General features: G+C 47.4%; 1 protein-coding gene across 4 annotated transcripts in view; it reads left to right on the forward strand.

Moving 5' to 3' along the window:
• LOC100117854 (discoidin domain-containing receptor 2) overlaps nucleotides 1-12,476 on the forward strand; it is a 128,610-nt gene that overhangs the window by 89,881 nt on the left and 26,253 nt on the right. For all 4 annotated transcript variants that reach the window (XM_031920843.2, XM_031920842.2, XM_031920845.2 and 1 more), the window contains exon 2: nucleotides 5,479-5,618. In XM_031920843.2, the coding sequence (XP_031776703.1) occupies nucleotides 5,498-5,618 (121 nt within the window). In that variant the 5' untranslated portion in view covers nucleotides 5,479-5,497. The remainder of the gene's footprint in view (nucleotides 1-5,478; nucleotides 5,619-12,476) is intronic.

The following is a 12,476-nucleotide window of genomic DNA, read 5'->3' on the forward strand; positions in this document are numbered from 1 at the left end:
CGAGGCGTTTCTTCGCGTTTCGCTCTTCTCTCTGCATCGCGTACAAGGGGATTAGCTTCTTCCATTCAAAACAAACCTAAGCGCGCGCGTGAGCTCGTGTCTCAAACGTAAATTATATCCCCATCCTATATACTACGGAGGTAATATAATTCTATTTCACATATTACGGGCCAGCAGCAAGCATAAACCTTTGAAACTTCATCCCCTGCTCGCGCGCCGAAATTGCAGCTATCTCTCCGCTATGGGCGAGCAAAATGCAAAATAACCCGTTTAAATTTCTGAAATAAATTATGAAGCGAAATTCTCCGCGCGCAGAGCCGCGAGCCTTTGAAACGTCCTCCGTATACAGACTATGGACAAGCGCGTGTACGGTTACCAAAGCTGCGCGCATCCCTCTTTCTCTCTCTCTCTTTGGCTCTCGTGCGGTATACACTCGTTTAGAAAGCGAACTTAATTTACAACCACCCCGCGGAAATCGCTGTATTCATCTCTCTCTCGCTCGCCATCTTTTCCCGTGTATACACTATATATACGACTTGGAGAACGACGGTCCATCATGTAAGTTTTGAAAGAGAAACGTTGCTTTAATATGTAGTCCGCTGCAGGCTCTCCGAGTTTTCATTAATTCCGAGCACTAGGATGTGGGTATATGCAAAATAGCTTAGGAGAGATAAGAGGGCAGAGTTTGCAACAATCGCTCGTATAAAGCTTTACCCGCGATCTTCTGCGAATAGAGAAACATCGACGGAGTGTAAAACTTAGTTTTTAACACAATAAACAGCTAGAGTAGAGTAATTTCTGCATCAAGCTACCGAAAAGAATTAAATCCTCTCACTTTCTCAGCAGTGCTTTTTCGCGCGCGTGTCTCTCGCGTGCGATTCCTCTCTTTCCCCCGCCGCACAACAGGCTTCCATCTCGACTCTCCTTTATATACGGAGATAAGCATCGCGCACCGAGGGACTGCGCGCCGCGGCGTAATTAGTCGGCGGCGCGGCTCTTCTTTTTCTCACGTGAGCTGATGCATCATCCGGTGTGGCTCGAGAAACTTTGCGCTACCCGCGCAGGAGTGTGTATCCAGAAATGCAAAAAGTTTCCGCGCTCACGGTGTGTACACATACGTAGGTATATGGTATAGTAGCCACAGTATCGGTCGCTGCAGCGGCGGCAGCAAATTAGCGCTAGCTGCAGGTATATGAAAGGCTATACGCCTTAGATATATATACAGAGGTGTTTTTTATCGCGAGGTTGACTGATTTTTGATAAGCTTCTTTGAGTTAGGTGGCCGTGATTGATTTATGGATCGATACCGCGTGGATTTCTTTTTCGGCGTGTTCTTGAGTTTCCGCGATGGAATCGCTGCGGGCTTCGCAGCTGTCCTTTTTTAAACGTTTGAAAGATTAGAGTCTAATAATACGAGTGTGTGTGTGTGTGTGTGTGTGTATTTTTTTCGAAGAAAATGCTTACAGCTATAGGTTTCTCGTAATTAAGTATAATATACATAACTGTAACGAAGTGTATGTAGATCGATGTAAGATATATTACACACCGATGCGTGTACAACTTTCGTCGATAAATTTCTCGAAAAAGGAATCGAAGCGCGCTGCACGGACATTTTTAAAAATTAACGAGGCCCTAAATTCAAGCTCGTAATACGTCAACCGCGAATTAACTTGTATAATTCATCAACTCTCTCTCCCAGCGTGTCCCGTTTCATAACCAGGGCCGCCGACGGCGAGCCGAAAGGTGTCGAATTTTATAACTCGCGCAGGTAATCTCGAATCGCTCAATAAACACGCGCGGCCGCGGAGCGTCTTAATTAATCGATAAAGAAAAATCCGCAGAAAAGTAACAACTCTTTACGATCATATCTCTCTCTCGCTCTCTCTCGCTCTCTCTCTCTCTCTCTCTCTCTCTCTCTCTCTCTCTCTCTTCAGCGACGAGCGCATCAAACGAATATTTACGACACCACCTGCGCCGATAATTACAGCCGGGTATTTATTATCGTCCGAACGATTGCTAATGTTCTCTCGCCTTCGAAGGAAGCCGAAAGAAGAAGAAGAAGAAGAAGTTAATCGGGATAAAAAATATCTCGCTCGGTTTAATGACGCCTAAAGACTCTCGATGCGCCGAGCCGATTTCTTTTAATTAAACCTGCGTCGGTGGAGACTGCTCTCGCGATCGTCTCGTTATATTTCAACGAGGGAAAGCATATACGTATAACACTTGCAATCTCGGCTTTTTACCGCGTGACCGCGCGAGAGGTTTTTTCGCTATATCGTTTTTCAATTTTTACGTGCCTACTTTGTCGGGTATTTATAAGTCGAGTACAAGCCGTTGTATTGAGCTGTAAAAGGTGCAGTAAACATTTTAATGAGAGCCGAGCGCGTGATATAAGTGATAAATAACTGTATATTACACCAGTCGAATATGCGGCGCCGGTGATTTGACGAGATTTATGAATCGATAATACGCGGCGATTCCTAGACCAGCAGCTGCATGGCTTCGATTATGAATTGAACAATTCGTTAATTAAATTACCATTAAGCGCGCGCTTTATACCGTATCAATGATATCGTTGTACGATTGATGTCGGATTTACATGCGATCTTGATCTCGAGCCGCGAATAAATTAACGTCGATAGCAAGATAAATCGCGCGCGCGCACTTTCTCTAAATACCGAGAATCGACCGAACTGAATTCCCTATTATAATTAATCATACCACATCAAAACCAGCTTATCGCGCGGCTCGAGGAAAAAAAACAACTTTTGCGTAATTTCCGCTCTGAAACGCGCTGCACACACCCGGATCCGAAAACTTCCAGCCTCTCGAATCTAATTCCCTCTTTTTTCGAAAAACAGAAATAAAAACGAGGAGTAAGAGAGGCGGTAACAACCACAAGCGCGCATACGCGACTCTCGAAAAAGCAGACTTCGCGTCTCACGCGATGTCGAGCATATCTTCTCTCAGACGTGAATTTTCGCGTCGTCGTGGGGCTAACGAGCCGGAAACTCGGCTCCGCGAGGACAATTTCCACCTCGGGGAATCTGATATCGGGGCACAGGAGCTTTAGAAAAGCTCAAGCGCGCGCGTATGCGCGACTTGATTAATTAGGATGTTCCAGTTTTGCCTCCTTTTGCCACCTATCAAATCGGATTAAAAAAAAGATTTTTTAATGTCTATATTATAAGTCATAAGTTCATCATAGTAGGAGCGGCCCAAGCAGTATAGTTTTTGTTGTACTCCCTACCGCTACATATGCACTGGGGCCCGCAGATAGCGATGAGGGAAGCAGGGAAGTGCTTATGCGCCACCTATCTTCGCTAATCGGAGGCACTGAGACCTAGAGCGGAGGGGGGGGCAGTCCAAAGCTGACTCACTGCCGCAGTTTTCAGAACGAATTTTCAATTCGTAAAGTACAGTAACAGATCTTTTCATCGCTTATCGATTACTTCGCACCCCGCGCGCATACCGTTGACCGAAAATGATAAACGTCGTGTCATCCCCCCTCCGCGCAGTCGCATTAATATATATAGCGCCATTAATTACAGACATACAAAGATTCTCGATTAAACGCGCTCGCGCGGGAGAATAAAACGAATGCAGTCGCCGAAGGCGAGTGTATAATACACGCACCGGCGCGTAAATCAGCCGCTCGAGCCGTAAACTCGCGCTAACAAGCAAGTGCTTTTATCTCCGCCAAAAAGTTCGAAAATGAAAACAACTCGAAATCGGACGGGGGCGAGAGAGTGTATAACGGCTTTCTCTGTACATACCGTATGGCTACTGCCGCGCGAGCCTCATCTTTAGCGTCGCGCGCGGGGAAAGCGCCTTGTTTATTTGCGGAGAGAAATTGCCGACGAGAAAGAAGGTGAGGATCACTTTACGATCGCGATGACGCGTTATCGTGAAGCTTCTCCTTTTCCTCATAGACCAGAGCGTATAGAGAGATTTAGAGAGAAGCTATTTTGATTTCATTGTCTCGGTATGCAACGAAGTCGTTTTGCGTCTGCTATACTCAAAGTGGATGATCGCTACCGGCACTGGTCAGACGCATAAATCGCTCGCAAGTTTATTCCTCGGTTGCATTAGCGATTTATACTCTACGAAATTCAGTAAAAGCTTTGCTCGCAAACTCAACTCCTCGAAACTGCACGATCGAGCGTCGTCGTCGTCGGGAACAAAGCCGTCGACTCTCGCGCTCGGGGAAGAAGCCCAAAATAAGAAGGAGAAGAAGGCACAGATAGAAGCGCGAAATAATGAGAGGCGCGAGAGGGTCTTATCCGGCGTCGAGTCAGCGCTGCCGTTCCCACCGACTCAGCGGATAAGTATCGCGCACAGCGATCCTCTCCTCGTGCGTCGCTCGTCTTTCGGTAGTCCCTCCGTTAATTAGCCGAAAACTGCGCGCGCCCGCGGGAGCACCATATTCCGCGTGCTTCTTTATTCCCGCTCTTTATTTTTATTCGAACGCTTTTCTTCGCCGGTTATTCTCGCTCCGAGACATCTAGAAGAGAGAGAGAGAGAGAGAGACAGAGACAGAGAGAGAGAGAGAGAGAGAGAGAGAGAGAGAGAGAGAGAGAGAGCGGGAGGCTTTAAAGAGAAGTGGATACTTGTCCTTTTTTGGGTCAAAGGAGTATAGAGGTGGATTTTAATTTGAGAAAATTATTGTCTTTTATATTGTACACGGGGGATAAAAATAGAATCACGCACTTGTGCACTCGACGCTTCGACAAACAGTAGTCCTTACATTCCCGCAGTCCGAAGAAATCTTCCTTAAAAAGCTCCGATACAAACCCTCTCGTTCCGGCGTTCTCCGTATAACGACGGCGGCCGATCTCAATCTCGATAATGACGCGTAATGCTCGCGCGTGAATACGTCCCTTTGTCCATTCTGTAGAGAAGGGCTGCTGCATCTATCTGTGCCCTCGAGCAACTCTTGCCATTTTTGCTCACGTCCAAACACACACACACACACACATACAGGCTCGGGTATAAGCTCCCCGAAACGGTCACAGTGAAAGAGGATTTTTGCTGTCTCGTTTTTCTTTCCTGTTCGCGGGGCTTTCGCGCGCGTGCGGAAGAGAAAGCTCCGTGTCGAGTTTGAAAATTGTCGAGGATGTAGCAAACTTTTTGATATTTTCAAAGCTGTACACGACGACCCTCTTCGAAACGACGAGTCACCAATAAACACGCGAAAATTATTCCCCATAGCCCCGCACGCATCCATCAACGTCAGCCAGTGTAATAATCGTTAATAGCATTGAAATCGCGCGAGTTGACTGACACCTCTTTGCGCAGAGGAGGATGAGGAGGAGGGAAAAAAATGAAAAAGTCCAAATCCATTACAATCCAGCTATTAATCTAATTGAATTCCCCGTCTCCAGCGGTGTACGCATTAGAGCTAACGAGCTCTCGCGCTCGCGTGCGCGCGCGCGTCAACGACACAACTCACCCAGGTATCTCTCTGTCTTTTTGCAGAAGCGGTTATGAGAGTTCGATGATTACCGGCTACCGTACCCGAAGCAGCAGAACGATGGACTACCTGCAGACTACGCTTAGGCTACTTCTCCTCCTGCTTATACAGCAGCAGCAGCAGATTGCCAGTGCCATAGACTTATGTGAGTATTAACCCTCGGCTTATTCTTTTTTTTTGCTTCCTTTGGCCTGTCTTATTATTACTACCGTAATCCGCTATAGGCAGCGAGAGAAGCTCTTTTATTTTTCGCTCGAGGTGGATCGTTTACCTGTCATAGCCGACACCCAATTACAACTGATGCGTGGAGAGCCATACACAGCGCTGGGGTGTATACACCGTCTGTTGTTGTTTTCGGCGAATAAAAGAGATGCCGTGATTCACGCGAGAGACGAGCCTCGTTGCGTGCGTCGGCTTGATGATGATCGTGCAGTGTGCGTGAGCGGGGAATCGAAAATTCGGCTTTTCGGAATTCGAGCTCGAAAGAGGGATTGTTAGTCATAGGAGCTCTCCTTTTCCCCGATGATTTATGTCCGGCGGGCGTATTGTTTTACGGGAAGGTGGTCGTAAATTTTTTCATCCAAGCTATATGGATACTACGCTAGATCGTTGTTTATGGTGATTAGAGAGTGTACACGGGTATATCTCGTTGATTGACGGATGACGATTGTGCGCGCGAGAGATGTGATTCGCGAAGGTGCGAAGCTTGATTAGAGAACCCATTATCGTAACTAGTCGCGGAGCAACTAATGCGCGTTTCCTGTAGTCCGATAATTACTATCGAATTTTTCCGACGAGCTGCACTATCAGGCGCCAGGTGAAATTCAATGCGAGACATTAGTCGTTTATCATACTTCGTTTCACAAGAGATAATTTAAGGACGCCTGGTTGTGATTTATGCCGCGATGAAATACGCGTTCGATTTTTAAATATTTCTCGGCAATGCTGAATTAATTCCGACGAGATAATCGCGCTCGAATTCCAAAAACTCCCCACTGCTGACGAGAAAAAACGCGGAGCGCGCAGTAAATAACGAATGATCGGCTCGGAATCCGCGAAAGCCACTGTAGCAATTAGCATCACGTCCGTATGCGTGTTGTTCGGGCGAACCGCCTTCCAGAAAGCCGCGTGGCATGTGTAGATCCACTGTAGCCGATAAATAGACACCCACAGAAAGGGTCGACGCCGAGGCCGTGCAAAAAAGCTTCACGCAAGTCCGGTCGGCCGGTTTCTCGGAAGCAAAGTGTATATGTAGAGAGTCACGGGCGATTTGAGGCTTAAACGGTCTCGTGCTGGGCGACGAGCCGATGATCGATTCGCGCCAGGCGCGCGCGTATAGAAATCGGATGCTGCACGCACACGCCAGATGATGTATGCGCCTCGGGCACTTTCTTTTTCTCGCGGTGATCATTTTTCCCCCGACGTGAGATTACAGGCTGCTGCGGCTTGTTAGGCCGTTTAACAATGCTTAAGGTGATTATACTTGTGGTTTTCGCTATTTTAGCAGACGCAAGAAAAGTCTACGTAAATTTTCCAGCGCAAGCTCATACTATATCTGTGAAGAGCAGCAGCAGCTCCATTTAATTGCCGTGAGTCACGCCAGGGCAAACGGCCATAACTTTTCGCTCTACTCATGAGGGATAATCGCGCGAGGAGGAGCGCGCGGCCGCTGTGAAAAAGAGCCGAAAACACGCTCCTACACCCCGGCCGCGCGCGGCGACGTCGTTACGCCTAAGACGACGGCGCTAAAACTGCGCCTCGGCTTCCTTCCGGCCCATTGATTCTCTCCGGGAGCTTCTCTCTGCGCTCTTCCAAAAAGCGAGCAGGTAAATAGGGGGAGACTTGCAAAGTGTCCTCGCGCGCGCGCGAGCGCGTAAAAGCCGGCGGTTTTAGAAAAGCTATGAGGGATGAAGAGCGGAGAAGGATACAAAGTTGGAAGAGAGATGGTGGCTGAGATAGCTTTGTATACGGCTTGGTGTTTACGACTTTGAAATTGCCGCCACCAACGACGCTGAAGGTATGCACAGTGAATTGTTAAAGCCATTAGCGTGACTGTGTCTCTCGCGCGCTGCTTGAATTATTTATTTTACGCTGATTCGATGAGTGTCTACGAAGTTTTTTGGAAAACTCATCCGTAAATCACTTCTAACGCTCGCAATCGGGTATACTCTTTTTTTCGCGGAAAAGGTGCACTGACAGAAAAAAGTGTTCGGCCGCGATATTGTAGCCGACGGTGTTTGTGCGAACGCTCTATAAATCTTCGGCCGGTGTTTATCCTCGCTTCCCAGCATATTTTATGACGTTATGTGTTACGCGCGCGCCTTTTTTGCACCCTTTTCCGGACAGAGTAACGACTCGAGAGGGATCGCGCTGAATTTGAGTGATTTTCCACTGTATGTTTTCGCTGAATCGCCGCTGAAAAAGAAAACAAAAGATTCTTTGCCTCGCGCACATATATTATCAAACTCATTCATCCGAAGCTACGAGTCTCGTTTACCCAAATGAACGAAAAAAAAAACAATAATTAAAAAAAGGGAGAAAAAAGAACTCGGCAGTCATTAGACGCAATAAACACCGCACAGCGCATCAAATAGGTCAGTACAGCCGGCCGAGTTTCCAGGAAACTCGCATCTCCTGAATTGCTTTGGGCGCGAGCAAGAGACTATACGCACGCATACCGCGCTTTCAAAAGCGCGCGATGAATTAATTCACATATAGCGCCGCCGTCCTCGTTTCGTCTAATCCTCTCGCGCAGCGATGTCGTTGACCGCTGCAGTAGCGCAATTTTTTTTTCTTCTTTCCCTCTTGTCCATAACACATGCGCGAGTATATTCAGGCTGATCCCTCGAGCGCATGGAATCTCAATAACGCCTGGACAATGCGCTGTATTCCGCGGAAGCTTAGAGCTGAAATGCGGATTTGTTTGTTTGTCGAAAACAGACGCGCTCGAGAGAGAGGATGCGCGCTTTATTGACCTAGATTTAAATGGAGTGAAAAAATAAAATCCGGGTTCGTTCTTCCAAAAGCTCTTAATGGAATTCGAAAAAGACTTTTAGAAAAAAAATCTCATCATTCCGCTCTTGATGTACAATTCCCGATAGAGAATCACCGAGTGCACTTTTTCTCCTCTCGCGCGTCACATGCACCCACGTGTGAAGTGTGTGTGTCTCCGGAGCCTTTGTGCGGTGTGGAGGCTTTCGAAACGCGCAGCTCTTCACTCCAATACTTGTCGCTCATCGTCTCGAGTAAATCCTTCTCTCTCTCTCTCTCTCTCTCTCTCTCTCTCTCTCTCTCGTCAGCGTTACTCAACAAGATAATCGGCCCCGGAATATTCTATGGACGCGGTTCCGCAAGCGCGAGAGACACAAGTGCATCAACGGTGCGGCGGATGCATCCAAGGAGCCAAAGAGAGACTCTGTCAACGGCTCCTTGTTGTGGCTTTTTTGCGCGCGACGCTCGCCTGATGTGACACGACGGCTGATATTTTTAGAGATGACATGATTCTTTTCAGGGGGGCTCTCTAATTATAATGCAGATGTGTGGTAATCATTATGGGGATGGATGAATTATGAGCTCTGGGAAAGCTCGTTGTTGTTCCGATACATTTTTTTTTCTAATGTACAATTGTAATGTACATGGATTTGATATATGTATATATAAGATCCATACTATTTACGTCGGGCTTCCATTAGAATAGCTCGCAAAAAACAGAAGAGTTTTTATATCCGCAGACCGATACACACTTGTCCAAACATATCATGACACGCAGCGATGAAAGAAAGCACTGATGTAGTCGCGCGCGCACCAAGTGGCTCGCTTCATTTTTCAAGCTCTTGAAAAAATACGCGATAAACTCGAGCCATCTGCTGAAATCGCTGGCGAAACCGCTGACTTTCATCGCTAGCTCGAGAAGAGACAGAAAAAAAATTCGCAAAAAAAACATCCTCCCAAAACCTCAAGACTCTCTCTTACGTCAGGGATTCAGCGCAGTAGCGAAGCTCAAACCCCGCGCCACGCATCATTTATCGGCTCTCGGATGTTCTCCTATCGAGTTGTCTGATTCCCCCCTAAATACGTTCATCGCAAAACCGCAGCAGTGAAACCGCAAAAAGGCGCGCGAATTCCAAGACCCTGCAGTGCAGAGAGAGAGAGAGAGAGAGAGAGAGAGAGATAAGTTGGGGCGAATTCGCGGTTGTGTAAGGAATGAAGCGGAGCCGCGCGCGCGCATGTGTGGGTTCCGATGCGCGAAGCAGAGAACTATCCGTACGGTAGCACACTGCGCGAGAGGATTTAACCTGCGGAAAGTGGAACGTTCCTTGTAATTCCAGAGCCGATAAATGGGGCTTTAATTTTAGAGATGTATCCGCGAGACTGCTGGTTTCGCTGCGATCCTTTTCTCTTCGAATTCAACGCTGATTATTAGTTACAACGTAGTGTGTGTAACAGAAATATTCTATTTTAAAAGTCGTTCCAGATCATCAATCATAATCATCGCTTCGGGGGGACCTCTACTTCTTGCTTCTGCCTTTAACGAGCCGCATCACGCGACGCCTTGACATCATCGCTCGGAACTGTAATTTTCAAGCTAAACCTTCGCCTCACTCGTAGACACGCGCGTCTTACATCCGCCGCGATGTAGGAAACAAGCCGAAAACTCAATCGAGATTCATCGAGACGATTTAGCATTTTAGGCAGTATACCGATCGAGCCGACTCGGTGCAGTCAAAGCCTGCATAAATAGCGATGTTAATGTTGCCGGCGATACATAAACATGTTGTACCTCGGCCGGATTGTGGTGTCTCGCGCGCTCGGCTCGTTCTCCCCGACACGACGAGAGCCAAATGTAACCGCGACTGCGGGGGAAACTCGTACTCGCGAGCGTTATTCGCGCCCTCGTTTCTCTCTCCCTCTCCCACCCTTCATCGTATAGCCGATGCATTTTAGGCCGGAAAATGCGAGAGGGTGCAGTAAACGCGTGATGAGAGGGTTGTGTTTTTGCTCTCGTATATGGGAGAGGATTCCGTGGATACGCATTTGATGAGGTTCGTTATCCGAGGAGCTTTGCGAGCGCTATACCTCTGATGGACTCTTTTCGTTCTCAAACTCAGTGTGTATTTAAACACACTAAAACATTACAGCGCTCACAGCTCGAAAAATTTTTGCGCCTAAAGCCAGCTTAATAGTCGCTATTCGTCTAATTCCGAGGGTATAGCAGCAGCGAACCTCCATACGCCTCCGAGTGACATATGCGCGAGTGCAACGCCAGCAGCAGCAGCCCCCCATAGTCCGGATCGTAATCGGCTGTTCCTCTTCTCTCCCGGCGCGCGTGTAACAGCGAAACAGGGAGACAGAGAGATGCGTCAGCGAGAGTAGACCGCGCGACGGGGCTCTTCCATTAGAATTAATTAGAGCGCGATTATGCCCCGCCGTGCGCTTTCTCTCTCGAGTCCTGTTGGCTGTGCTTCTTTTTCTCCTCTTTTTGCGTTCTCGCCTGCACCGCGCGAATTTTCGAATTAGCGGTGAGCGGCAATTTAGAGATTGTTTAAACTACGGACACAGGTGCAGTTTGTACAATAATAATCCTATCCCTAAAGTTAGACTCTGTAGCAACGGGAGAAACGAGAGCCACTTGAACTTGTCGGCTCCGAGAGCTATTCCTGCGCACATAGTCGCAAATTAAAATAGCCCATTTATAAATACACGTCGCAATTCATATTCGCCCGAGAGCAAACAAGAGCCGTATTTACGACGACGATATAAACGTTGTCGAGCGGCAGGCTGCATCATCTTCTTCTCTTCGCTGTATGTGCGTAGGGTACGTATATACAGACTTTCAGAAACAAAACACATTATCATCAGCCGGGACCTTATAAATTCGATCCACTTGGCTGCTCTTTTCATGTCAGCCGGAGGAAACTTGTCCGGTCGTAAATTCGTCTTGGGCTGCAACGCGTGTGTGCAGCGCGCGGATTCCGCAGTTCCAAGGGAATCTCTTTCCCGCAGTGTCAATTAATCTCTTTGATCTTGCACTTGCGGCGCTCTCTCTCTCTCTCTCTCTCTCTCTCACCTTGTCCTTCGAGTGTGAGCTGTTCCTTTTTGTTTTTGTTGGCCGACCTTTTGTTCTCGGCCGCCACGCGACGTCGGAAACGATTACTTTCACGAGGAGGAGGTATTTTGCGAATGCAAAGTGAAATTTAATTAAACCCGGATTAATTTTCAGGCATTCGCGTGAAAGTTTGGTTAAGATTCTTCGGCATCGATTGCTTCGAAGAAACAATGCGGATTCCAGGGTTATTCGGAAGATTTATCACCCTGATTTTCGTTTTTTAGAACGTCGCTTAATTTTGGAATACACGCGTAGTCTCTGGTGAAAAAGTAATTTCAATTACAATATTCAACGAGGACACGCGTGCGTCACTCCTTGGGCAAACTCGATTATTATTAAAACGATCACAAACGCTTAATCATTAAATCATCGAACACGCGCGCGCTTGCTAAAACACATTCCCGCGACTTTAACCCTGTACGAGAGAGAGAAAAATGGCTAGTCACGCGATATCCTCATCCCGTTATCTGGAAATAATTAGAATTGTGCGTGTGTGTGTGTCCGGGTATAGCAGCACACATCAGCCTTGCGAAATTCTGTAATATAAAAATCACTGATTCATATCGCCCGCTCGCGCGCGCCTGAAATTTCGCGTGCCCGTAAACATAACTCACTCGTATTTAAAAAAAAAAAACAAACGCAAAGCAGTATAGCATTACACAAAATAATTCCATTTCAAACTGGCCATCGTCTCTCCTACGCAAAAACACGATTCAATCCAGCGACGAATCCCATAACACTGCACCAACAGGTCCAAAACAACCTGTTAATCGCGGCAATGTCGTTATGTTAATACGCCAATGGCGTCCAAACGAAACGATAATTCCGGAGAGGGTGAAGAGGAGAGGGCGTTGCGGGCGCTCTTAATGGGCCGGCCGCATAATTGGAAAAGCAGGC

Source organism: Nasonia vitripennis, chromosome 1, assembly GCF_009193385.2.
Source record: "Nasonia vitripennis strain AsymCx chromosome 1, Nvit_psr_1.1, whole genome shotgun sequence".
NCBI classification, from domain to species: Eukaryota; Metazoa; Arthropoda; class Insecta; order Hymenoptera; family Pteromalidae; genus Nasonia; species Nasonia vitripennis.